This window comes from Heterocephalus glaber, unplaced genomic scaffold (assembly GCF_053883595.1).
Source record: "Heterocephalus glaber isolate CG9 unplaced genomic scaffold, H.glaber_assembly_v1.0 deba00001195, whole genome shotgun sequence".
In the NCBI taxonomy this organism is placed as follows: domain Eukaryota; kingdom Metazoa; phylum Chordata; class Mammalia; order Rodentia; family Bathyergidae; genus Heterocephalus; species Heterocephalus glaber.
In genome coordinates this window covers 935,408-960,140 of record NW_028258212.1, presented here as the reverse complement: position 1 = coordinate 960,140, position 24,733 = coordinate 935,408, and the positions used below count along the sequence as shown (strand labels likewise).

The 24,733-nt window shown below is 44.8% G+C and overlaps 1 protein-coding gene, 1 non-coding gene and 1 pseudogene across 8 annotated transcripts in view; 2 read left to right on the top strand and 1 right to left on the bottom strand.

Moving 5' to 3' along the window:
* Positions 1 to 1,050: 1,050 nt before the first annotated feature.
* Positions 1,051 to 9,987, bottom strand: Znf32 (zinc finger protein 32). Of its 6 annotated transcripts, XR_206422.4 has the most exons (4): positions 9,834 to 9,987; positions 7,816 to 7,955; positions 5,355 to 6,243; positions 1,051 to 3,418 (listed from the first exon to the last, which is right to left on the bottom strand). XR_206422.4 is itself a non-coding variant. In XM_021251608.2 (3 exons), exons 2-3 carry the CDS (start codon positions 7,883 to 7,885, stop codon positions 5,492 to 5,494), a joined length of 822 nt encoding a protein of 273 aa, XP_021107267.1. In that variant the 5' UTR covers positions 7,886 to 7,955; positions 9,834 to 9,987; the 3' UTR covers positions 5,287 to 5,491. The 6 variants fall into 6 exon arrangements, 5 of the variants coding, with proteins under 5 accessions (XP_021107267.1, XP_012924464.1, XP_012924463.1 ...); XM_021251608.2 differs by lacking the exon at positions 1,051 to 3,418 and having other exon boundaries at positions 5,287 to 6,243; XM_013069010.3 differs by lacking the exon at positions 1,051 to 3,418 and having other exon boundaries at positions 5,287 to 6,243; positions 9,723 to 9,910.
* LOC101724567 (uncharacterized) overlaps positions 9,908 to 24,733 on the top strand; it is a 24,088-nt gene continuing 9,262 nt past the window's right edge. Inside the window, exon 1 of the transcript XR_002391953.2 lies at positions 9,908 to 10,185. This is a non-coding gene — a transcript (uncharacterized LOC101724567). The remainder of the gene's footprint in view (positions 10,186 to 24,733) is intronic.
* On the top strand, positions 10,184 to 24,729 carry LOC147828231 (cytochrome c, somatic pseudogene; annotated as a pseudogene). Its single transcript, XR_015451132.1, has one exon. The product of XR_015451132.1 is annotated as a cytochrome c, somatic pseudogene (transcript).

The window sequence follows — 24,733 nt, the reverse complement described above, 5'->3', positions numbered from 1 at the left end:
TCTTACTATGTAGCCTAGGCTGGCCTTGAACTCACCGTGTGGCTGAGGCTGACCTCAAACTCGCCACAATCTTCCTATCTCAGTCTCTCAAGTGCTGGGTTTGGCACCATGTCCAGCCCTTGCCTCTTTTAAATGATCATAAAATTCATGTCAGGCCGAGAATTTAGCTCAGTGGTTCCGCTGCCTGCATTGTAAGTGCAAGGTCCTGAGTTCGATCCCTGGTACCAAAACAACACCAAAAAATTCATGTCAGCTAGCAGCCTTACAGATGTACTGAATGTGGGCAATTCCTTAGAAGCACTCAATATTTATTAATCACCAGAGTATTCATTCTAGAATGAAGCCTCATAAATGCAATGAAAAGCTTTCAGAAAGAACCCTATACTTTTCCATCCTCGAAATCACACTGGCCAGAAACCCTACAAATGTTGCAACTGTGGTAAAAACTTCGCTCAGAACATGGCCCTCACTCTCAACGAGAATACATTCAAGAGCAGTCTGTGGGAAGGCTTTCAGGGACAACGTGACTGTGCTGGAGCACTAGAAAGTCCACATGGGTGAGAAACTGTGAGTGCAATGAGTGTGGAAAAACCTTTAGCAAGAGCTCAGCTCTCATCAGTCATCAAAGAATGCACACAGGAGAAGGGCCGGGGATTTAGCTCAGTGGTTCTGCTGCCTGTCTCACAAGTGCAAGGTCCTGAGTTCGTTCCCTGGTACCAAAAAAGAATGCACACAGGAGAGAAGCCCATCACGATCAAGTGTAGAAATCTCCCTGGTACAGCTCAACCATTGTCTGGCCCAGTGGAAACAAACTCGGTCAGTGTAGGGGCAGTGGGAAAGCTTTTATAAAGAGCTTAACTAGTATTGGACATCAGAGAACTCACTGGAGAGAACACGATCATTGTATGAGGTACAGCACAGGCCTCTGTTCAACATCAGAGGCTTCATGCTGAAGAACAGCCTGAAATGGAACAAATGTGGAATGCTTCCCCTCAGAGTTCAGCCCTTACACAAGAAAACTGGTAACCAAGAAAGAGCCATTGGATGTAGTTAGTGTGTTGTCATGCAGAAGTACTTTATTCCCTCTGACCGTCAAAGAGGAGACATTCAATGAATTACACATTTAACGAAGATGTGTACTTGTCTGGGAGAACTCCTCACTTGTAAGGGTGTTCATTGTGTGGTTTGCACGAATAAGATATTTGAGGAATGTAAATCTATCAATGTGGAAAGTTACTCTAGAATTGTGTACCAATTGAAAAGAATGAGCCAGAACTCCAAGTCAGCAGTAGAAATAACTCTGTGATACCTTAGGTTACATACAGCGGCTTGATGGGGCTGGGTTATAGCTCTGTGGTGGAGTGTCCCAAGCACCTGGGAGCACAGAGGCAGGAAGATTTTAAGGCTAGCAAATGAAAGGCTCAGAGCTCAATCTCCAGCACCACAAAAAGAACAATAAAAGCAAGTTGCAGAAAATCAGTATGTTATAGTCTAATTTATATTTTTAAAATAAAGCTATTCTTTAGTACTTGTACATATACATTATATGCGTTCAAAAAGACCTGGCAAAATAGAGGCAATACAGAAACTTTTAACAGTAGTCATCTTTGAGGAGGATGTGGTATTGGTATGATGAAGCCAAATTTTACTTGTGTTCTTTGAAATATTTAAACAAACATACATTAACATATAATCTGTAATTTAATATAGTTGCCTTCCTAATTTAGAAATTTAGAAGCCATAAAAATAAAATTTATAAAACCATGTAAAAACTAAAGCCTAAGGCTGGGGATTTAGCTCAGTGGCGCTGCACCTGCCTTGAAAGAGCAAGGACCTGAGTTCCATCCCCCGAACCTGAAATAAACAAAAAACAAAAACCAAAAAAACCCCAAACCTTTTGTATGACCAGTGACTTTACAGTGTTAAGATACAAGGAGTCAGACCATATCATAGTTAACAAATACTAAAGAGTACTTACATGTGAGAAAAACAAAAATTCGAGTGGGGAAATAGTTTTGGATCTGATTGTGCTATTGTTAGGAAAAGAAATCCAACTGGTCAAACTAAAAAGGGATGGTTACCTATAGAGAAATGTGAATTAAGAATCAGGTTTCTTGGGCCAGGGATTTAGCTCAGTGGCACCGTGCCTGCCTCAAAAGCACAAGGTCCTGAGTTTGATCTCAGGTAAGGGGGTCGGGAGGGGGGATCAGATTGCTGTGTCTGTATGGCAAAAAATTGATAAACTAGACAATGTATGGTGCTTTTGAGAGTTCAAGAATATAGGCACACTTGCATATGAAATTGTGAATTAGCAATGTACTTGCTGGTGAGAAACATAACTTGTACCATTGTACCCTAACATTTCTATTAACAGTTAATAAAAGTGAGGCATGGTGGCACATGCCTGTAATCCCAGCACTGGGAGCACAGAGGGAGGAGGATTGTGAGGCCAGCCTGGCCTACACAGTGAGTTTGAGGACAGCCTGGACTATATAACAAGACCCTGACCTGAACTGAACCAAACCAAACCAAACCTGAAATAAAGATGGTCTTTACAGTGTTGTATTAATGAAAAATTGTAGTAATTGTAATGTCCATAATAGAGCAATAGTCAAATTAAGATACATGCCTTCCTTGTCATTTGTCATTTAATAATTAATTTAAAGGCAGTCCTTAAATCAATTAATATTTGATAAGTTAGACGTGTGAGAACTGACAGAAAGATGTCTAAGACATGGGTAAAATGGCTGAATAATAGAATAATGGTATAATACCCTTCCTAGATAGTTTATGTATTACTTGGACCTTTTATGATAAAAGTACATCATGGATAAGAGTTTAAAATATAAAAGAAATTAAAGCACATTTATAGAATGTATAAAACAGAAGGAAAGTCACACATTTGTTCTAGCAGCCCTAGGAAATGAATGTACTTGGGTTACCCACCAAGACCTCTACCCTTGTATATTCCCCTTCCTGAATGTGTGTAGAATTTGAGACTTGCTTCCAACTATGTACAGAGTATGGCAAACATGATGGAATGTCACTGCTATGATTAAGCTATGTGTGTCTGTGTTCTTAGTAGACTGTAAAGATAAACTGAGTTTGTTGGACTTAAAAGCAAACTGCCATATGGTAGCAGAAAACTTCCAGGCACCTAAGACAAACTTCAGCCAAGAGCCAGTAAGAAGCTGGGACCTTCAATCCTATAAGGAAATGTTTTCTGCCACCACCTGAGTGGGCTTAGGAAGGAATCACCTCTATCCAGAGTCCAGACAGGAATGTGGCTTGCTTGACAATTTGGGGTCAGAGGTCAGCAGGGCTGGTCATCTGAAGTTCTCTTGGGCTGGATGTCTGCAGTAATTAGATTCCACAGCACGGAGTTCATGCCAGCTGTTTCTTGGGAGCTCAGCTGAATCTGCCAACGAGCACACTTACATGCAGTTTATGTATTATAATGGTTTCAGAATAGTTGGGCTTTTTCCATAGCGGCAGGTTTCTCCTATAGCAAGTGTCCCAGAGAGAGCCAGGTAAGCTTTTCAGACCTATTCTTGGAAGTCATGTAGGATCACTTCTGTTGTTTCTGCTGTTTGAAGCTTGTTCAGATTCAGGAGAGGTGACATAGACTTGTATTTTCACGGGTGCCAAAGAACTAGTAATTTGCCTCATTCTTCTTAAAGTACACATTAAATAAACATACTTAAGTGTTGAATTCAATTGTACACTCATGAGTCTATCACCTGAAATAAGGGGTAGCACATTTTTTAATTCTATAAAAAGTTGTGTCTCTTTAAGTCAATACTTACTCTTCTGTGAAGATATATGAATGAAATTATACACTAGATCTGTGTGCATGGATGTTTGTGTGAATATACTTAGGTTCTTTCACTCAACATATGGCTTTGAAATATATAATGTTACCTGCATCAGTTGTTTACTTTTTTCTCCTGTGGACTGAACCTAGGGGTGCTCTACCACTGAGTAACATCGATGCCCAGCCCTTTTTATTTTTTGAGACAGTGTCTATGTGCCCCAAGTTGTCTTTGACTTGGGCTCCTGCCTCAGCCTCTAGAGTAACTGGGAGTATAGAAGTGTGCCACTGTGCCTGGGTACTTACTTGTTTTTTATTGGTGACTTGTATTCATTGTATGAATAATTTATTTACCTCTCACCTCTTGTTGGGCCCCCGAGTTATTTCAGTGTGGCTATTATAAATGAGGATGTTAAGAACATTTTGTGTCTATCTTCTAATGTTACCAGAGTATCTTTGAGAATACTATTTTCTTACTAATCAATGCTCAGACTTTTGATGCAATTTTCCTCTCTAGATGATAAAGATCTGCTATTATGAGTTTTTTTAAAAAAATGTGGTACTGGGGATTAATTCCAGGATCTTTGCAGTGAACTATATCCCCAGCCACTTCCCCTTTAATTTTTTTTTTAAAATTTTGGGAGTGTCTTGCTAAACTGGTAAGCAGCCCAGGCTGGGCTCAAACTTCTGATCCTCCTGCTTCAGCCTCCCATGTCATGAGCTTGTGGGATTAAAGAGCCTACAGTTTATTGGATTTACTAGAAAACACACTCTATACTTCATTCATTAATTATATAAGTGCTCAGCGTGAAGTTATGCTAAAATTTTAGATGGCTAAAATTTAAAAAATGGAAATTTCCCCACAAAGTCAACTTCTGTTCAATTTTCTTCAGGTCTCATGCCCTAGAGGTTAAAAAGGTTAAATTTATTCTGTGGCGGAAGAGGACAGCACTGTTGTAGAACTTCAGGAGATTGGGATTTTTTTTTTAATTGCACACAGCTGTTGTCTGCTCTTCCGCTACAGGCAAATTATCTCTATCCATGTTAGGAATGGAGGTCTGAAGAAAATCTTAAAGTACAAACCCCAAAGCTTTGCAGGCTTGGAAAGGAAACCTCTGTAAGAAAAGGCTAGAGCCTCTGCTATGAACAGTAGTTTAGCACAGGTTATTGGGGTAATGATTTGTTATCCAGATAATGAAAATTTTAATAAGAGGATTATTAAAGTAATTAAAATTTCCCCCTGGATTCTGGCCATTAATCATGAATGTAAAACAAGATTAATTTGAATATGTAGGGAAGTAAAGGACCTTGGGGTTAACAAGAGGCTGCTTATTTTTAAAGGCTGATGGTATCATCTACAAATTGAAAATCTGTATCTGCTACATTCAGAATAATCTCTAGGATAGCACTAGATTAATGAGGGTACCTTGAGAAATTAGGTCATAATGAACTGATAAATTATGAAAAATACATGATAATGATAAACAAGACGTTTATTTTTCATATTCATCTGGGGGAAAGGAAAAAAGTCAGTTTATCCTACCTAACACTGGTCTTCCTAGAAGATTCGCCATTCATTCCACACCATTGGATAGGCTGTGTGACCGCAGAGGGTTTTGCATTCTTAATTCATAAAGATAACTTCCTTTAATCCATACAGAGAACTTCCTGTGAAGAAAGTCAAAGGGTGAGCCTTTGTGAGCAGCTTCGCTGGTGCACAGCCAGACTCCCTCTTTGAGTGAAGCTTTTTCCACACTGGCTGCACAGGTAGGGAGCCTCTCCTGTGTGGACTTTGCCATGCAGAACACAATTCCCTCTAGTATGGAAGCTCTTCCTACACTGGGCACAGGCATAGGGCTTCAGGCCCGTGTGCACCCGGATGTGAACGATTAAGCTACCTTTCTGACTGAAGGCTTTCCCACACTGGTCACATCTGTAGGGCTTTTCACCACTGTGAACTCTTCGGTGAACAGCAAGGTTACTTTGATTCCTGAAGCTTCTCTGGCAAATGGCACACTCATAGGGTTTCTGTCCAGTGTGGAGTCTTTCATGGACGGCCAGACTGCCTCGCTGACTAAAGCTTTTCCCACACTCTTTGCACTGATAGGGCTTCTCTCCTGTGTGTACTCGCTGGTGTGTAACAAGATTGCCTTTGGCCCGGAAGCTTTTTCCACAATGGGTGCACTCAAAGGGCTTTTGACCAGTGTGGATTCTCTCATGTAATGTCAGGCTACCTTTTTGCCGGAAGGACTTGCCACAGTCCTGGCACTCATAAACCTTCTGTCTCACTCCAGGTGAATCTTCCTGGAGTGTCTTAGAATCTGGAGACTTCTGTTCCAGCTTCTCTCTTCTGAAAGCATTCTGGAAATCCCAGCTGGAAGATCCTGTGGCCTCAGAGTGATCATATTTGTGGTGGGCTTCTGTCATCACATCTGGTAAAATGAGAGGGAAGTCATGTAAGATGCACCAATATACTGAGTGAGAATAGGAAAAAGAGAAACACAATAGTCTGAGTGCTTACTATGGGCTAGACATTATACTGTGAACTTTGTATAGTTAATTTAGTCCTGAAAGCAATCTCATGAGATTGCTACAGATAAGGAAATGAGAGCCTAAGGAAGGTGTCTGAAGTAACAACCTTAGATAAGTTAGGTCTGATTCAAACACCAGCATGCTCCATAGCCATGCACTATCTCCAAATTAAATACAGCCTCCAAAATCATCTTTTGAGGTAGACATGATTATCTCTATAGATAAGAAGAGAGGCTCAGAAAATTAAGGAAACTATACAGGATCACACATAGTCCTATGCTCAAGTTTTATCTGACTCCCAAACAGGGTGTGGGTCCAGGATACATAGGACCTAAAACTATAAAACTTTAGAGGTACTCCTTTAAAAAAAAAGTATAAAAGAGAAAGTCCTCAAAGAGACCAATGCCAGTAAGGCGTCCAGAGGCTTGAGCTGTATTAACTTCCTGAGAAATCCATCCTACTCCACTCTGTTCTTTTGCCAGTGGAATAAGCTTTATAACCTCAGAAAATATGAAGCAGAATCCTGGGTTTTTTAAATTTATCATCTCTAACCCTTTAATCCTACAAGCTTATTGTCCCATTTTATAGATGACGAGCCCAGAGATTAAGGAAGTTAAGTAACTTATCTGATACTGCAAATCTACCCAGGGCAATTACAGAATCTGATCAAAGGAATTTTTTCTTCTAATATCCATGCTATTTTCAATCTATTAAGCTACAGTAGTCCTGAAATCAACTTTGCCTTCACAATATTTCTTAAACACTTTCTTTGTATGGAGTTTTTTATCCTTGTAGTACTAGGGATAGAACCCAGGGCTTTTGCACTAAGCAACATCTGTAACCTTTAAAAATTTTAAAATTGGGTCTTGCTAAGTCACTATGTTGTCCAGGCTAGGCCTGAACTTGCAATCCTTCTGCCTTAGTTTCCCAGTGAGCTGGGATTAACAGGCATGCACCACTATGTCAAGCCTCATTTGCAGACACTGACAGTATTTTCCAATACTGCCCTGTATCTGAGCCTCTTAGTGCACTTTAAATATGGGTCCATTCACCACTATTACTAGTCTTCTTGGTGGCATCCTCGGGACGGTTTCCCCTGCTCCCCTACCTTATCCTTATTCAGTGATGGTGCGGAATTAAAGGTGCCCATTCATTCATATTCCACCTCAAGACTAACTCTGCATCAAGACTGCTCCCTTGTTCTGTTTTGACTGTTATTTCTTTTTCTTATTTTTGGTACCAGGGATTGAGCTCAGGACCTTGCACTTGCTAGGCAGGCTCCACTGAGCTAAATCTGGCCCTTGACTATTATTTCTAACTTTATTATAAGTTTTTCCTATGACCCCAAGGAACAGGGACCACCACCAAAGGAATGTCTCTTCTGTATCCTCAGATTATGAATCACTGCTAAGGGCAGGGACCCTGAGTATGTGAGTGCTGAGAGCATCCCAACTACCAGCTGACTCACTCACTGAAAAATGCTACATTCTGGGCATATCTCCCATGACAGTCCAGCAGGGTAGCTGTTGGAAATCCAAACATGTCCACTCCTGGTCTGAGACCTTAATCACCACCTCTTCAGATGATTCTTCCATGGGCTATTCTTGAGCACCTAGGGCAGGGGACAAACAAAATAACAAAAACAAACAGGAAAGGGCAAAATTGGTAAGTGAGAAGGATATATTCAACAGAAGTTCCGGTTTGGGGTGTGAGGGGAAATAGGAAATCTAGATGTCACTGCAAAAAGGGATCAAAGATAGGACCACACAAAAATGAGTCCAGAAGGAAAGAGGATGTGGGAAAGCATGAAGATATACACATGCATTAGTTCCTGCTGACCTTATTAATGGTCACTCCTGTTTGTCTGTTTTTTTTTTGTACCAGGGATCGAACTCAGGACCTTGTGCTTTCGAGGCAGGCACTGGCACCACTGAGCTAAATCCCTGGCCCTGTTTATCTTTGATCTTGGGATGAAACTTGGATCTTCTACTTCCTATGTAACTATTTATTGCCTTTTATTTTTTCCTCCACACCCCAAGGAATTCATAATCTAAAAAACCAGCATTTCAACCTTCATGATTGGTTCTAGGGTAGAGTAACTCCAGCTCTTTTCCAGTTCTCGGTTATGCGGCCCATGCAAGGGCTTTTGTTTTCTTAGGAGGCTCTAAACCCAGACCCATCCTTCTCCTACTCCACTATTATTTTTTCCCTTTAGAATATTTCTTACTTTAGAACCCAGTTACTGAATTCTTACACTTTATTTATGTAGTGGTATGTGTGATCTGTTTCCTCTAATACATCCCATCAAAAGGCTGGACTCCTGAGTTAAGGAATTAGCAGTATGATGCTACAATTTTTAGTTAACCAAGTACCTGGCACTTCTTGACAATTGCATGTTCAGCTATATGTTGTGGTGACCAGTTCTTTTTGGAGGTTTTGGATCCAATGCAGAACACATGCTACCAAGAAGCTCCTTGTTAAGAGTGCTGGCACACTCGCCTGGCAGTTCGCAATATTACTAATCAATCAACAACTGCATATCCAGCCAGTGGAAATGTACAGTATATGGTACCTGGTGCCCAGGCCTGGACACTTTGTCACTGGGGATTCCAGAAAACTGGGTTTAGTCAGAACAAGTGAGTAGAACCTACAGCTCTACCTCTCCACCTGCTGTGAAATATCCAACAGACAACACTCAGCATCCTCTGGAGCCTCTTTGATTAAAAAGGGGAACTTGTGAAAGTGTTCGCCCTTGATCACAGGTGTGAGGAATCAAATTCTCGAAGATCTTGAAGACTTGTGATTTCGTAATAGAAAATATTGCTTTCCCTACCAGAAATGCTATTATCCTCTGGAGAAGGCTCAGAATGAGGTCCTGGATGCCTGCTTGGCTCTCACGTGTGCGACCAAGGGACCACACCACTCTGCTTCCTCTTACTAAACAGGTGGAGGGCACTGTCTTACCGGGTGGCTCCCAGGAGAGAACAAGACCCAAATGTGAGGGGTCTCAGATACGGGCTGCAGATTTAAGTCATAAATCTTGAGTCCCCAGAATGGCTGGGCTGGAGCGGGGCACATTTCACGCCTAGAGAATCTCTTGGGGACGGCTCCAAGGTTCAGGGGCTTCCTGCCGGGTAGATTCTCCCCACCCCTGGCGCCCCGCACTAGTGTGTGTGTGGGGGTCTCCTCACCTCCCCGGGAGCTGCCCTGCCTGTCCCCGTGTCTCCTCTGCAGACGGCGGGGCCTTCCGCTTGCCCTGCCCCACCACGCTCGGTCCTGGCGGACCTCTCCTTCCGCCGAACCCAGCGAGCCCCGAGTCCGGGACTCAGGCCCCGCTCTCCGGCCCGGGGACCCTCGTCTGCGGGCTGTCCTCTCCCACCTGGCCTGGGTGGGTCTGGCCTGCTCGCGTCCGCGCGCGAAGGGCCCAGGGCGGAAACTTGGTGGCGGCCCCGCCTCGTCAGGCGCACTGACAGGCCCCGGCCTCACTCACCGCAGCGGCGCGTACCCGCAGACAAAGCCGGCGCCGAGCCCGCAGCTCAGGGGCGCAAGGCCGACCACAGCTCCCAGCAGCCCCGGCGCGGAGGACCACCGCTCCCAGTAGCCTCCGCGCGGTGCCCCACTGCTCCCAGGAGCCCGCACGTGACCGACCGCAGTTCCCAAGAGTCCCCGCGCGGGCTGGAGCACTGTGGGAAGTGTGGTCCGGTCCACGGCGTGCACCATCTCGGGTGAGAGTGCTGACCTGGAAACCGACAGTTAAGGTTGCTGCAAGACGCGTATGGTAAAGCCTCAGGTCCTCAGAGGTGATGTGTTGAGCTGCCGCTTGGGCAAAGACCAAGTGTTCTGTGAGTAGGGCTTGGAAGCTGGGAGCGAATACTTCAAACGATTTATTTGGGACGCTCTGTGGCCTTTTAACGAGAATTCTCTCCAGGAATAGTGGGTGAGAGAGGTCATCAGGCGTCAGAAAGGGTCGTCCTGGATTTGCTTGTGGTTTCGCTGACAAGCTGCGGGAGCTGTGGGCGTCTCACCTGGGGAAGCCCAGAGGTAGACAGTGACAGGGGCAGAGAAGAAATAGTTCTGCATGGACCTTACGGACCATGGAGAGAATACAGCAAATGAAAAGTTAAATTTTTATTGACTGAAGAGCTGTGAACTTCTCTGAGGACCAACAAGAACACAGGCAGTCAAAGCTTTGGCCCTGGGAAGGACCAGGGTTGCTTTTGAACATTTATGAGATAAATTCTCCCTAAAATGCCTCAACCTCATTTGAATGCACTTTTTTGGTACTGGGGATCAAACTCGACCTCGTGCTTGCAGGGCAAGCAGTGGAACCACTGAGCTAAATCCACAGCCCTTGAATGGACTTTTGTAGGACATTGGCCTCATCTTGGAGCTCTTTTGCCTGGTGGACTTCTCCAGAACCCCTCTCCTCCACAGTAGACTTGTCATCCTATTAGAACTTTAAAAAGACCGGTTCCTCTTGTGTCCTCGTTGTCTATCCCAAAGGCACACATCTGTTAGATAAAGCAAAAGTTTAGTTTCACACAATATGCTTTTGGGTCATATAAATAATAGTGATTCCTAAATGTTAATTATTACCATTAATAACATCTGTACTTAAATTCATTTAATGTGTATTTGTTGAGCCCATTTTAAGTGTCAGGTGCTGTGCTGACCCAAATGTAAGTATGATGCCCTCTGCACCTTAACACGTTGTTGGCGATCTGAGTGGGAATGAGAAAAAAACACCACCTTTCTGACACTTCGGCCAGAAGGCAAGTCCAAGAGTGTGTAGTGCAAACTGCTCTGAAGCTCACCACTCCTGGATGGCACCTCAGCACCATGGCCCAGCTCCCTGGGGCCCCACCTCCCACCTCCTCTCTGTCCTTCCTTTCCTTCTAGAGAGCCATAGGCACTTTTTTTATTCTTCAGAATCCAAGAGGCCCACAGAAATGCCAGTCTGCCTGTCTGAAGAGGACAGTTTTGTGTGGTTTCTCTTCCCTCTTCCCCAAGGCTCTGGGTAGGTGAGGGACAGTATTCCCTAACTTCTGTCAGGTGCTGTGACAAGCAGCACCATGTACCTTGAAACCAGTGCAGGCATATGGGTCCTATTGAGTTCAAGGCCAGCTGTGGAACAGGGATATGTTTCAGACTTTGCCATGAAAGTGGTTGACAAAGCTTTGGCAGGAAAAAAGTGGCTGTGAAGGGCAACTATAGTCATGTTTCTCTTGTAAATTTGCAAAAGTTCTCTTAAGGGATTTCAGGAAAGTGGACATACTGAACGGAAAGTGGGGCAGATAGTGGTTAGGATTGGGGTTGATGAGCCTAAGATGAGAACCAATTCTCCCTAGACACTTACCAGTCCTCAGCCACTGCCTGCATCTTAAGGCAGTTACTTAGCAGGAAGGAGGGTGTCAGCAATGTAGAGTTGACAGCCTGTCAGAGAACTAGTCTCCCACCCCACAGACATTTCAAAACATTAGGGGAAGGAAAGATAATTCAATAAATGGTGTCATGACAAAAGGCTAGACATTGGAGGGAGGTAAAGTTAAATGTTTACCTAACTTCTATGCCAAGATAACCACCAGAAAGATTAAATATAGAATGTGAAACACAGATCCATAAGTGGCCCAGAAGAACACATGGATTAATATTTTTGCAATCTTGGCATAGGAAAGGCTTTCCTAACCTTGGTAACAAAGGTAGAAACAACAAAGAAAAAGATTATAATCCAGCACTTCTGTGTGGCCCAAACACCAGTAAGTGAAATTAACACATGACAAACGGAGAAAATATTTGCAACTGTCATATTTAAAGACACCATACAAATCAAGAAAAAACCCCCCCAATATTTCAGTAGAAATGTGGCCAAAGACAGCAACATTTTAAAGAAAAACACTCTGATTTACTATTTGGTTTTAAGTGCCAATTGAAACAAAGAAAAATTTCTGCCAAACTACTTAATGGCAGCCTGCAAAGGGTAGTATTAGAATGGACATTTTTATCCATGTGTAAATTGAGACAATCATTCCAATTAGAGATTTGACACTACATATCAAAAGTTAAATGTCTACATATGGCTTCTAGAATTATTTTCCTCAAGAAAAAAAAATCAGGTAATTGTATGTTAAGTGTGGAATAAAAGCGGTGGTGTCCACGTCTTTGAAGTGAGTTATTGGCTTGGAAAGGACTCTCAGACTGTTTGCTCCAGAAACTTCCATGAGACATCCAACCTCACAGGAAACTGAAGCCTTCCCTTGGTGCTATAGCTCTGTACAGATCATTAAGGTCTGGAGTGGTGGTGTGAACATCCATCCTCCTGGAAGTGTTCATCAAAGTAGTTTCCTTTATGCTTCACATCTGTGTTTACTTCAGTCCCTGTCTGAAAGTTAAGCTGCCTAAAATAGCCTTTAGCAACTGCACTTAGCCCCTGGCCACAACCATGTGCATTCATGGAAGTAACCAGCCTTCCTTCCATCTCTTCTGAACTTGTGTCCTCTCAGCGCTGGGAAGGGAGCGGTTTCCTTCTGAGATGCCTACCTGTTCAGCAGCCAGGTTTGACTCAGTAGGATAAAGGAGTGTGTTTTGGTGCAGGTCTCTGGAAAGGCTGTCAAACTCTGAGTGAGAGCCACCAAGTGTCTTATTTGTCAGGCTGGCTTCTACTTGAACAAGTGATCTGGTTTGCTGAAGTTGCTTCTGTCCTTTTAAATAAATGTGTCTTGTGTTTGACCTCACTATCACCTGATTTGTAAATTCAGGGTACTGAGAACATGGATTTCTTGATCCTAGAATACGCCATGAATTTGTCTCCCACAATTATTTAAACCAAAATCATTCATCTTACAAAAGCTGTTTGTGCTGGCTTCAGGCTATTTGTTCTTGCTATTATTTCTACCTTTTAGCTAGCTGTGTCCTTCTTCAACCTCTTGATGGGTTTGCTTATAAACCAGAAGCAGGGGTCAGGGGAGGGGTGTCACAGATGACCCACTAGTGCATATCTATGTCTCTGGCCAGGGCAGCAGGCTGGCCACCTCTCCTGTTGAGGCCCTAGTGCCTGGTGCTGATCCTGATCCCATTTGGTGTCCCTGAGTGGACCTCGATGAGGACCCCTTTTGAATGTTTGTGGTGCTGTTGGCTCACAAACAGGAGGGGTCCTGTGCAAGTGAGTCCTCTCAGAACACACCTTCACACAGGTGGGAGGGGTGCACTAAGCCCTACATCTCTGCTGTCTTGTAAAAAGGACTCTGATAGGTGGCCAGAGGTTGAGGGTGTGAGTGTGTTGGAGCCAGAAGCCCTTTCTCCCTGGATCCTCTGCTGGTGCCCAGGGCCACTTCCCCCACACCTGGATCCCACTGTAGCCCTTGGAGCTGGCTTCTTCACAGGACTCCCAGGTGGAGTTTGTGTGGGTCTCTGAACTCATAAAATGGCCAAAGTAGACTTAGAGGGTCTTTAGGGCAGATGACGCATACTTTTCATTAAGGAGCTGGTTGTTCTCCAAAGAGATTAAAGTAATTGCCCAGGGGCAACTGTGTCTCCACAAAGTTCGTGTGTCAGAAACTTAGTCTCCAAATTCATATGTTAATGGTATTTGGAAATGAGGCCTTTGGGAGGTCAGAGATCCTAAGAGATCATGGAGGCCCTTGATGAAGTTAGTGGCTTTATAAGAGTGAGAGAAACCACTTTGGCTTGCTCCTTTGCACCACATAAAGCCCTCACCATGTTATGATGCAGAGTGTGGTCCCAGTAGAGGGTGACAGATGCTGGTGGCAGGCCCTGGGATTTCTGAGCCTCCAGGATTATGATACAGGTAAACTTCTGTTTTTTATAAATTAATTGGTCTCAGATATTTTGTTACAGCAACAGAAAATAGACTAAGACAATAGTTATCTTAGAGAATCCTTGAATAAGCAGAGATAGATCATTTCAAACTTCTAAATTAATTTATTTTTGAGATAGGATCTCACTATGTAGCTCAGGCTGGCCTTGAACTTGTGACACTCCACCTGCCTCAACCTTTTATTTTTAAATTTTTTTTGGTACCAGGGATCGAACTTGGGTCCTTGTGCTTGTGAGGCAGGCGGCGGAAACACTGAGGTAAATCCCTGGCCCTCAACCTTTTAAACTGTTCATTTTGAAATGATTTCAGACTTACAGAAAAGTTGCGAACATATACAGAAATTTTGCATATATCTTTAACTTAGCTTCCCATAACATTAACAACTCACAGAATTATAGCATTATAAAATGAGGAAATTAACAATCAGTATGATATACAGTTGTAATACTTAACGGTAAACTAGTGACTTTGTTTGAATTTCACCAGTTTCCTTTGTCCTCTCCATTTTCTGTTCCAAGATCGCATCCAGGATTTTCCATTTCATATAGTTGTAGTCGCATCTCCTTAATTTCTTCCAATCCTGATATTTCTGCATTTTAAAGAAGAAAATAAAGCTTGTTGGTGGTAATGATGCTAAAGTACAAGGTGACTATAAGGACATGAAAATGATTTGCCTCTCTCTCTTCCTTCTTTTTCTTTTTTTGGTACTGGGGATCGAACTTGGGTCCTTGTGCTTGTGCAGCAGGCGGAGAAACCACTGAGCTATATCCCCGGCCCTCCCTCTCTTCCTTTTACCTTTCTTACTCATTTTCTTTTCCAAGCAAAATTTAAATTTATTATCATTTGCTATTACTAAAGTAAGAAGTGAGTCATGATTTTGCTTCAAAGGCTTTAAAGGCTTCAACCATATATCAGAATAGTCAAACACATTTCTTGAAATATAAAATGCACAATTGTTTGTTTGTTTTTGGTACTGGGGATTGAACTTGGGTCCTTGTGCTTTCGAGGCAAGCAGCAGAATCACTGAGCTAAATCCCCAGCCCAAAATGCACAATTGTAATAATCATACAACTAATTTTCTTCCTGTGTGGTAAATAATTTAGCTTGCCCACAAAGAGGTGAGACTTTTGCCTTTATCTACTGGGAGGTGATGTCTTAGTCCTTGGAATGTCAGGCTTGGTCAGGACAGTACTCACTGCCTGGGGACCTTGGGCCACCCTGGATAATATGAAAACATGATTTGAGCTGGGTGCCTTCACATCGGGACCTGGACATCCCAGGTAGTAACAGAAGGACACAGGATGGGGGTTTTGGGTCACATGATCAGTTGCCCTCCACAGGGCCAGAGCCCAGACATTAAAGTTAGCCCTGCAAGATGATCACATGCACCTCCAGACACATGCAGACTGTCACCCAGCTGCGCTGGGAAAGTCATGCTGTCCTGACTCCCCAGAGAGGACAGAGGATGCTTCAGGTGGTGTATTTCTCTGAGCTTCCTCCTGGACCTGATCTTCCTTTAGCTTTTCACTTCAATGAACCATAACCGTGAGCACAACAGCTTTCAGGGGGGTCTGTCCATCATCAAGCCCTACATGATCTCGTGGCCCCAGAAGTGAGGGCAGGGTGGTGGACTGTTCCCTTAATTTTATAGTTGATCTTTTACAGTGACTTTAAAACTTGAACCTGAAGCCAAGGTTGTAGGAGTCTCTGAACTTGAAGATAAAAACCATTCTTTTACCAGCACAAATAAGAGATTGTTGCCAGTGAAGTGTCATTTTATATTTTGTGAGTGCATTTCAAATATATTTCACCATGTTTCATTTATAAGAAAAGGGAAGAATAGAATGATCAAAAGTTACCATACGTGCACTGAGGGTTGGTAGCAAGCACTGGATTTCTTCTACACTAATGGAGATCGACCTGTGGTAGAACCACTGCCTTGGGGATCTTGGTAGTGATCCTTGCTGGTCTCTACTGGCAGGTGCCGCAGTGTGGGTGACTGTCCCCCAAATGGCCATGTGTAAAAGGCATGGTCCCCAGGGAGCAGTTCTGGCAGGTGCTGTGGACTGGCATGACGTGGGGCTGGTGTGAGGCCCTTAGGTCACTGAGAGTGCAGGCCTTGGAGGAGACAGTGGACTTAGTCTAGTTTTGGGCTGGACTGTTTCGTGTCTCCAGATGTGAGTGCTCCCTTCCCTGTGTGCTGCACCATTACTATCTGCTGACCTCACTGGAGGCCAGAAGTCATGGTCCACTTGATCTTGAATTTGAATCTCAGAACTGTGGGCCTAGATAGCCTGCTTTTTACTTTGTGAGCTACACGGGAAGTGGCAGATTTTACAACTTCAGGTCATACGCTCATTAGTCTAAGGCCAGGGCTTTAAAAATGGCTCACATGTTTTGTCAAATCCTGAGGTCTCCAGGAGTAAAGAACAGCTTTATTGGCTTTCTCCCCCTAGAGAATTCTTCTTAGTGCTGAACACATTTAAATAATTCCAGTGGAGGCAGAGGGGGCATAATGTTTGGCAAAGGAGGCATCTTCACAGGCCCAGCTCCATGGGTCTGCTAGGAACTGGGTGCCAGGCACAGGGAGTGAACAGTGTTGTCTGGGGACTTGAACTGGCCTTAATAGCTGTCAAGTTGCTGGGAAAAGAACTTCCTGTGTTTACTTGAAGTGAGAAAAGGTAAATTGGAGAGTGAAGACTTGTGTGATATTTTCTGATATGAAACACTGCTGCTTTCAGGGCCCCAGAAAATGGGCTTTCACAGCGAACAGAGTTTGTACTCTGGCTCTTTTGTGACATATTTTTTCACTTAAACAATTTATGACAAAAATGTTGTGCACATGGGAATGTGTCGCTTTATGTGTGTTTATCCTCAGTATTTTTGAAACCCTTCCAACCATTAAAAAACCACAGTTGTCTTTTTAGTATTTTAGGTGTTGGTAAATGTTTAGTTAGGACTTTTCCAGCGTTCGATTCTGGACTTGCCAGTTTATCTACTAGGATGCTTTTAAAATAAAATTTATTGGGTTGGGAATTGAAGTGAGTTGTTTTTAACTCATAATGTGAACTGTCAGTATTTTCTTAAATTTTTCTGAATAACATTTTCAGAAATGCTTACAGTGATAAAAATGTAAAATACTTAATTGGAAAATTGTGTTTTCTGCTGCCGTGACAGACCATCAGAGACCAACAAGTTATTTTAGCTGACAGTTTTGGACGCTTCAGTCCATAGAGGGTGGGGTCCATGACTCTCCGGTCTGTGGCTGCACAGAACATCACAGTAGTAGGGCGCAAAAGGAGAGGAAGGAGGTGGTGTCCTTGCATCCTTGTCAAGAACACACCCACCACATGACCTGACTTCTCTCCGTCAAGCCTCACTTCCTGAAGGTCCCACCACCTTCCACCAGGGCCACAGGATGGGGACTGAGCCTTTAGCACGGGGTCTTTGGGGACACTCAAAGTCCAAACCATAACAAAAGTACTCTACATGTAAAAATGCTTACTAATAAAATTAGAGGCACAATATTTTCTGTAATCTTTCTACAACTAAAGGAGAAGTTGCTCTTCCAGTGTCAGGACCCTGTTCCTGTTCATATTCCTGGAGGTCTCCTCAGGCAGGTGCTGCCAGAGCACAGGCCCTGGAGACCTGGGTGAAGTGGCACTGTCATGCAGCCATTCGCTACTATAGGGGTCCCCAGTGCTCCTGTGGGACATCATGGTATCTCTGTAGGAGGTGCTGTTGGTGCTCTCTCACGTCGCCTCTGCTGGCCTCAAGTATTGCTGTACAATTCCCCGCACATGGAAGGCATCTGACCGCAATCTCTCAGTTCTTTACTTGAGGGATTTCTTTGGTCCATGAATTTGCCTGGCTCTCTGAGTGTGGCAAGTCTCAGAAGCAGGGGTAGAATGTTTCCATGAGTCGCCCTCAGCCAAGACAATTGGCCCATGGAGTATGATTCCCATGAGCCATTCTTCCTGGAGACTCTTTATCTGTACTCTGCATCCCCTTAGAGTGCCCCAGAGGGGTCACACCCAGCCTGCCTCCCAGGATTTCACACACTGCTGGCTGGCACCATCCCTTCCCTGGGACTTGTCTTGAGGTCCACCCAACAGAAGATGCCAGGAACCAGGAAACACCGTGGCCTGCCACTGGGGTTACAGAGTTGGGAAGTTCCCAACTATGCATTAAAGGAAATCTCTGAGCCCCAACAAGAAGGGATTTCTAAATCTGATAGGCCAAGGATACAGATGTAACACACACACACACACACACACACACACACACACACACAAAGTGGGAGAAGATAGTGTCAACTGAACATTTCAGATCACAGACTAATTTCTGCAGATTAGGAAGAGCTGGGAAAGTAGACCTCAGGGAAGACAAGATCATTGAAGACTTACACTTCCACAAGGCAGAATAAAGCTTTGTGTGTTTATTGCCATTTTCAGATATATCTTCAGTGTGGCTGATACTGTTTCAGGACAACTGTGGGCTGATTTGCTGCTTGGTCCTGGCAAAGACAAAAGCACAGGGCTTGAGGCTGCTCCTCCAGAGACGCTGGAGCAGACAGGAGGGAGCAGGCAGCCCAGTGGAGAGAGCATCCCAGGCCCATGGGTTACCTGATTGCTCCCAAGAGTTATTAGAAGCTGAGTGATGAAGCCAGTGCTTATTGGCAGGAGAACAGATCCATAAATCTGAGGGACAGAACAAGGAATCGAGACAGACCCACAGTAAACCTTGGGTTGATTTTCAACAGTTGCTGAGTCCTTCCAATGGGACTGTCTTAGCAAGTGATGCTCAGTGGATCTTCATATAGACACACAGGAACTTGGACTCAGGGTGTTGGCAGGTGCTTCACAAGGGTGGCATCATGGGCAGGGGACCCTGTCCCCCGGCAGAGTTGGGAACAGCCCGTGGAGGCCTCGGATTTGTTCTGTGGGATCAAGTTTGTTTATAGACTCGCTTCAAGCATGGATGGCAGCAGGGTAGAGATGTGTGTTCTGGTGGGGAGCCACCTGGGTAGGGACTTGGGTGGCACGGGGCGGCGCTGCCTACTCAGTCCTCAGGGCGGGGGTCGAAGGTGGCGACTCCCCTGCCCCGTCCCCTCTTGCCCCACATTTTAGGAAGTTACCCAGCGCCTCCCGTGGGTCCCGCAATTAGTTGATGTCCCTTCCGCAGTTCCCAAACTTGGGGCCACAGCTAGGGTAACCCAGGCCCTAACCGGCGTCTTTGCAGTGATGCTCCAGCAGGTGGCGCCCGCGCACCGCGGAGCGGTGCTGTCCGCTGTGCGGTCCGGATCGGAGCCCCGCGGAGCAGGGACCAGGTCCTCCTTCACCCAGAAAAGCTGGGGCCTGCCTCTCCTCCCGCCCTGGGTCTCCTCGCCTTGGGCCGCTTGGCGGGCGTCCTCGCTTTCGCACTCTGCTCATCTGAGGTCTCTGTCCTGTGTCCCCTGTGAGTCTTCCGAGACAATTCGAGAGTCCACTGACTCTGGACCGCGTCTAAAGCACCACAAGAATTAATTCCGACCCGAACGCTCCAAGACGTACACCTGTGTGTAACATCACGCAGACGGATGAACAGTTTTTATCTGTTACTTGACAGCTCTGCACAGCCCCCTTGTGGACAACACCTAGACAAGCACTCAGCTTGAGAAGCGTTCACAGATCAGGGAGGGAAAGTCATCTCTTCACTGAGGGCACCGATATCCCGGGCAGTGTTCTGTGCAGAAGGATGCGTGGATTTCCGGTCCGTATCCACCGGCAACAGTGAATTCCTGCTCTTTCTGAAAAAGGCGTGCAAGGCCGAGGATTTAGCTCAGTGGTTTCGACGCCTGCTACCCAAGCGCAAGGACCCAAGTTTGATCCCCGGTACCCAAAAAAAAAAAAAAAAGGGCGTGCAGGATCAGACCACCCACCTCATCGCTGCAGGCACCTGGCCCAAGATACTAGCCCCTTGTCACTGAGTGGATTGACTTTCCACCAGGGTGACAAAACACCCGAGAATAACACCTCGGAGGAGGGCAGAATTGCTGGGCTCCTGGTTTCTGAGGTCTCAGTCTGTGGCCTGCTGGCTTCTCTACTTCTGGCCTCAGGTGAGGAAGAAGCAAGTGGGAGCAGGGCAGTGTGCAGGGAAGCAAGCTTTTTACTACGGGGAGGGGAAGGAGCGAACGAGGGAAAGAAGAGGCGAGGGAGAGAGGAACAGATACTGTTCACTCCCTGGGGCGCTCCGGGACAGATCCCCTCATGCAGCCCCCACTTCACGTTCTTATCCCCTGCCCCAGTGCCATCAGATCCTGAGTCTGCCCATGGAGGAATCCACTGATGAGTACAGTGCCCTCAGGATCCATTTGCCTTCCACAGACCTCAGCTCAGAACACAGCAACTTTGGGGACATCCTAGATCCAAGCCACAGCACCGGGGGTTACTGCAAAGCTCCACAGCAGCACTCTCTGCCTGCAGCTCCCTCATTATCTTTGCTCTCACAGGAGCTATGGGAGTGACCACCATAGTATCAGGGCCCAGGAGCCTTGCTGCCGAATCTTTCACCCTTCAGCACCCAGAGAACAGAGGCTGATCCTCCCAGTGGTCTGCAGTCTCTGATTTCTCTGGCCTCACTGGCCTGTGCTGAAGCCCCACTGTGGTATGTCCTCAGTCTCTCTCTGCAAGCCCTTGAGTATGGGGACCCCATCACTGTGGAGACTCACAAGCAGGGACTGTGTGGGTAGCACACCTCTGCTGCATTCTCCCTCCCCTCACACAGTGCTCCGTGCTCATCCCCTCTGATACAGCGCTTGGTTTGCTCATTCATCACGCACTGCTCTTTAAAAAAACACTTATTTGCACATTTGCAACACATGATGATTACTTTCATTGTGGGGATCTTAGTTCTTTTTAATTCCCTTCCCCTCCCCTCTTTGGCCTTCCCTCCATCTCATGGTCTTCTTCCCAGTGCAAAAGATCTCCCTGCCTATTTCCTTTTATGTATGTTTTATTTTGCTTTTTGTTTGGATTTCTCATATGAAAGAAACCATACAGTATTTAATCTTATGTTTCTGACTTATTTCACTTAACATTATGTTTTCATGGTGGATCCATTTTTTCCTACAAATGATTCAAATGTATCTTTCTTTATAGCAGACTAGTACTCTGTTGTGTGACAATACTACATTTTCTGTATCCATTCGTCTGTTGATGGCCGTATAGGCTGCTTCCAAGGTTTAGCTATTATGAGTTGTGCTGCTATAAACATGGGTATGCATGGATCACTGTGACACAATGTTTTTAATTCTTTCAGAAGGAGAATAGCTGGTGATGTAGACAGATGCCAGTGCCTCACTAACCCCAGAGGGTGAGCGCTTATAGGGTTCAGCTAACGTTCCCCCAAATCTCATTCTATGAGAGGTTCTGCCTATGCCCACTGGGAAATACCCCACTCTGTCTCCAGCATCTTGTTACTTGGGGACGTCTATGTGTGTACAGGATTTTAAAGACACAGGTGCCAGCCCACAGCGATCTTCATTCTAGGGTAGAAATGGAGTTAAAGGTTCCTAAGACTCCAGGAGGTCTCTGAGTTCAAGCTGCAGGTCAGTTCCGAGAGCTCTCAGCTGCAGGAAGGGTGTGTATGGCCCCTAACTACGAGACACACACAGTCACACTGTGGCCTTGTGATGTGGAGTAACTGTAGGATGCACACAAAGGGTGCTTTCATCACAGCATAAGTTATTAACTTAAACCAAATGCTCTTGGGACTTCTTTATTCTGTGAAGGAGTTTTTATAAACTTCCATGATACTTCACCCAATTCTCCCTTGTTTACTTTCATTGAGAGATTTCAATATTTTATAATTTAGTCTCTTTCACCTTTGGAAATAAACCAGACTTGGGAGGAATGTTTTGTCAGGGTTTTGGATGCATTCAGTGTGCTGGGTGATTTATGAGGTCAGAGCTCCGTTTAGGGAAGTAGGTGGATGGAGCCGAGCCTGGCCGGGTCTGCACCAGGCCTCCTGAATCTTGCCGTCCTGGTTCTGGGCTGTGTCTCTGGTAGACTTCTGTGGGTTTTTTTTTTTTTTTTTGGTACCGCTGATCGAACTCAGGTCCTTGTGCTTGCCAGGCAGGTGTTGGAACCGCTGAGCTAAATCCCCGGCCCTGGGCTGTGTCTCCATCACGGGCGCATGCAGCAATCAGCGTGACTGTCACAGCATCAGCACAGAAAACCTAGGCTGAGAGGAGTCCTGGAAGAACCCCAGAGCTTCCAAAGGACACCTGATTAGATCAGGGAATGGGTCCTGCCAGAGCATCACCCTGGTCCACTTTGGGCAGAGCTGGCCCACTGCATGCACACAGCTGGTGTGTCTTGAAGTTCACACGTAGTGGATGCCATGAAGGAACTGTCCAGCAGCGGTGTGGAATCCACACAGGGAGACAGCTGGCCCAGGGGTTCAGTGTTCAGCATTCATTCTTGCCCACGTGCTCTCCTGAATTTCTCCTGTTTCCATTACTGTCCTACTTGGGAGGAAGCTGAGGACTGTCCCAGGTCTTGCTGTGGAAGCCAGGCATTCCCCCAGGGTCAGGCAGCCCCTACGTTGCTTCCTGGGAAGGGGGCCCACTGTTGGGCAGTGAGGTCTCTGGCCTGGCAATGAAGAATTACAGAGTCTGAGCTGTACAGGGAAACACATTCCAGTCTTGAGCAGATGGAGCTGACTCTATGGCAGAAAGAAGGAAGTGTAGAGCTCTGTGACCTAGGAGATTCCCTGGATCAACTGATTCCAGAGCTCTCTTAAGCTCGGAATTCCAGGTAAGGGTTTTAATTGTCTTACGCCAGGCTGAGTTGGACTTTCCCTTCCATATCTGTGACTTTTTTGGGGTAACACAAAATGAGAATTAGTATCTCTAAGTTTCTTTCGCTTCCATTCATACCCCTTACTTATGGCCATTAATTTAAGACTATCTCAAACTGCTTCTTCTTTTGGATTGGTTTACTTTAAAAACAAACACCTACAGAGAGAGCAGGATGCCTGGCTTCTGAGCTGGGACCTTCCTTGTGGTAACAACAAAAGAGCGGTGAGCACCAGACATGGAAGCCACAGCAGATTTAAAAATGGATGATATTGAGAAAGGCAAGAGTTTTGTACAGAAGGGTGCCCAGTGCCACACTGTGGAGAAGGGAGGCAAGCACAAGACGGGGCCAAATCATGGTCTGTGTGGGCGGAAGACAGGTCAAGCTGCTGGATTCTCTTACACAGATGCCGGCAAGAACAAAGGCATCACCGGGGGAGAGGATACGCTGATGGAGTACTTGGAGAATCCCAAGAAGTACAACCCTGGAACAAAAATGATCTTTGCTGGCATTAAGAAGAAGGGAGAAAGGGCAGACTTAATAGCTTACCTCAAAAAAAGCTACTAATGAGTAATAGTCACTGCCTTATTTGTTACAAAACAGAAACGTCTCATGGCTTTCTTATGTGTACCATAATTTAATAGATCTCATACACCAGAATTCAGATCATGAGTGGCTGACAGAATATTTTTGTTGGACAGTCCTGATTTAAGTAAAATTGGCTTATAGTTAAATGGATATCTTTTTTTTTCAAGTTTTGATAGTAATTCCAGCTCAGTAAATGCTATCACTGTTTTCCCTTTCTAAAAATATGGTTGGACTTGATTAGTAATGTTCAGCTTTTCACAAAGATGGAGAATGTTATCTCAAAACCCACTGGAGGCTGGTTTTATATTTAGATTCATACATATAACTGGTTGTGTGAATATGTTTAAATACCAGGGAAATCCTTCACTGTCTCACAACCGAGCAAGACTCCTGTTTCCGTTTGTTTATTAGCTTGTAAAAGACAGTGGTTGAAGACAAGGAAGGAACATCTATATTTTTTATCTTGACTATGCCAATTTAATTAAATTCCCTGTATCTAAAGACTGCTGCCTTTTACTTACTGAAAGGCATTTTAGTTTGGTGTATGTATAATACGAAATAAAGGATAGTTAACACTTCTCACCTTTTATAGTTGATCTGTAAGTTCAGATCCTTTTACAAGCATGATACAAAAGTAAGTTAGATTTTATTTTTGAATTCTTTACTTTGGACTAAGTTATTATTCAGGATAGTATTTAAACAGCTATTTAAAAACACAAGATTGAAACTCCTGTTGTATGTGTGATCGGCAGTGGTGCTTTTTGTCAGCTCATTTAGAAGGACTAAAGTGGGGAAGGTACAACATCAGCACAAATCTGTGTGTGACCATAATACTTAATTAAAAACAAAATCAGATTAAAAACCCAAACACATGTACATACATACACACACACTTTCTGTGGTGATTATTGAGCCCAGGGCCTTGCACAAGCTAAACACACACTCTACTTCCGAGCCACACCCCTAACCTTTCTTTTTAAATATTGTTTTAAGCCCCGGGGCCATGTGGCAGAACAAATGACAGTCATAATAACAGCTAATGTTTGCTGTAAGTTTGCTGCCTGTGAGGCATTCTCTCAAGCATTTTATGTGTCTATTTTGTCATCTCTACAATAACACGCTGAGGCC

What these genes read in the sequence shown, in the direction of transcription:
- Znf32 (XM_021251608.2), bottom strand. Translation starts at nt 7,885, where the DNA reads ATGTTTGGATTTCCAACAGCTACCCTGCTGGACTGTCATGGGAGATAT. An exon ending in CCAGAATGTAGCATTTTTCA is followed by an intron (nt 6,244 to 7,815) that starts GTGAGTGAGTCA and finishes TCATTTTACCAG; the next exon opens with ATGTGATGACAGAAGCCCAC.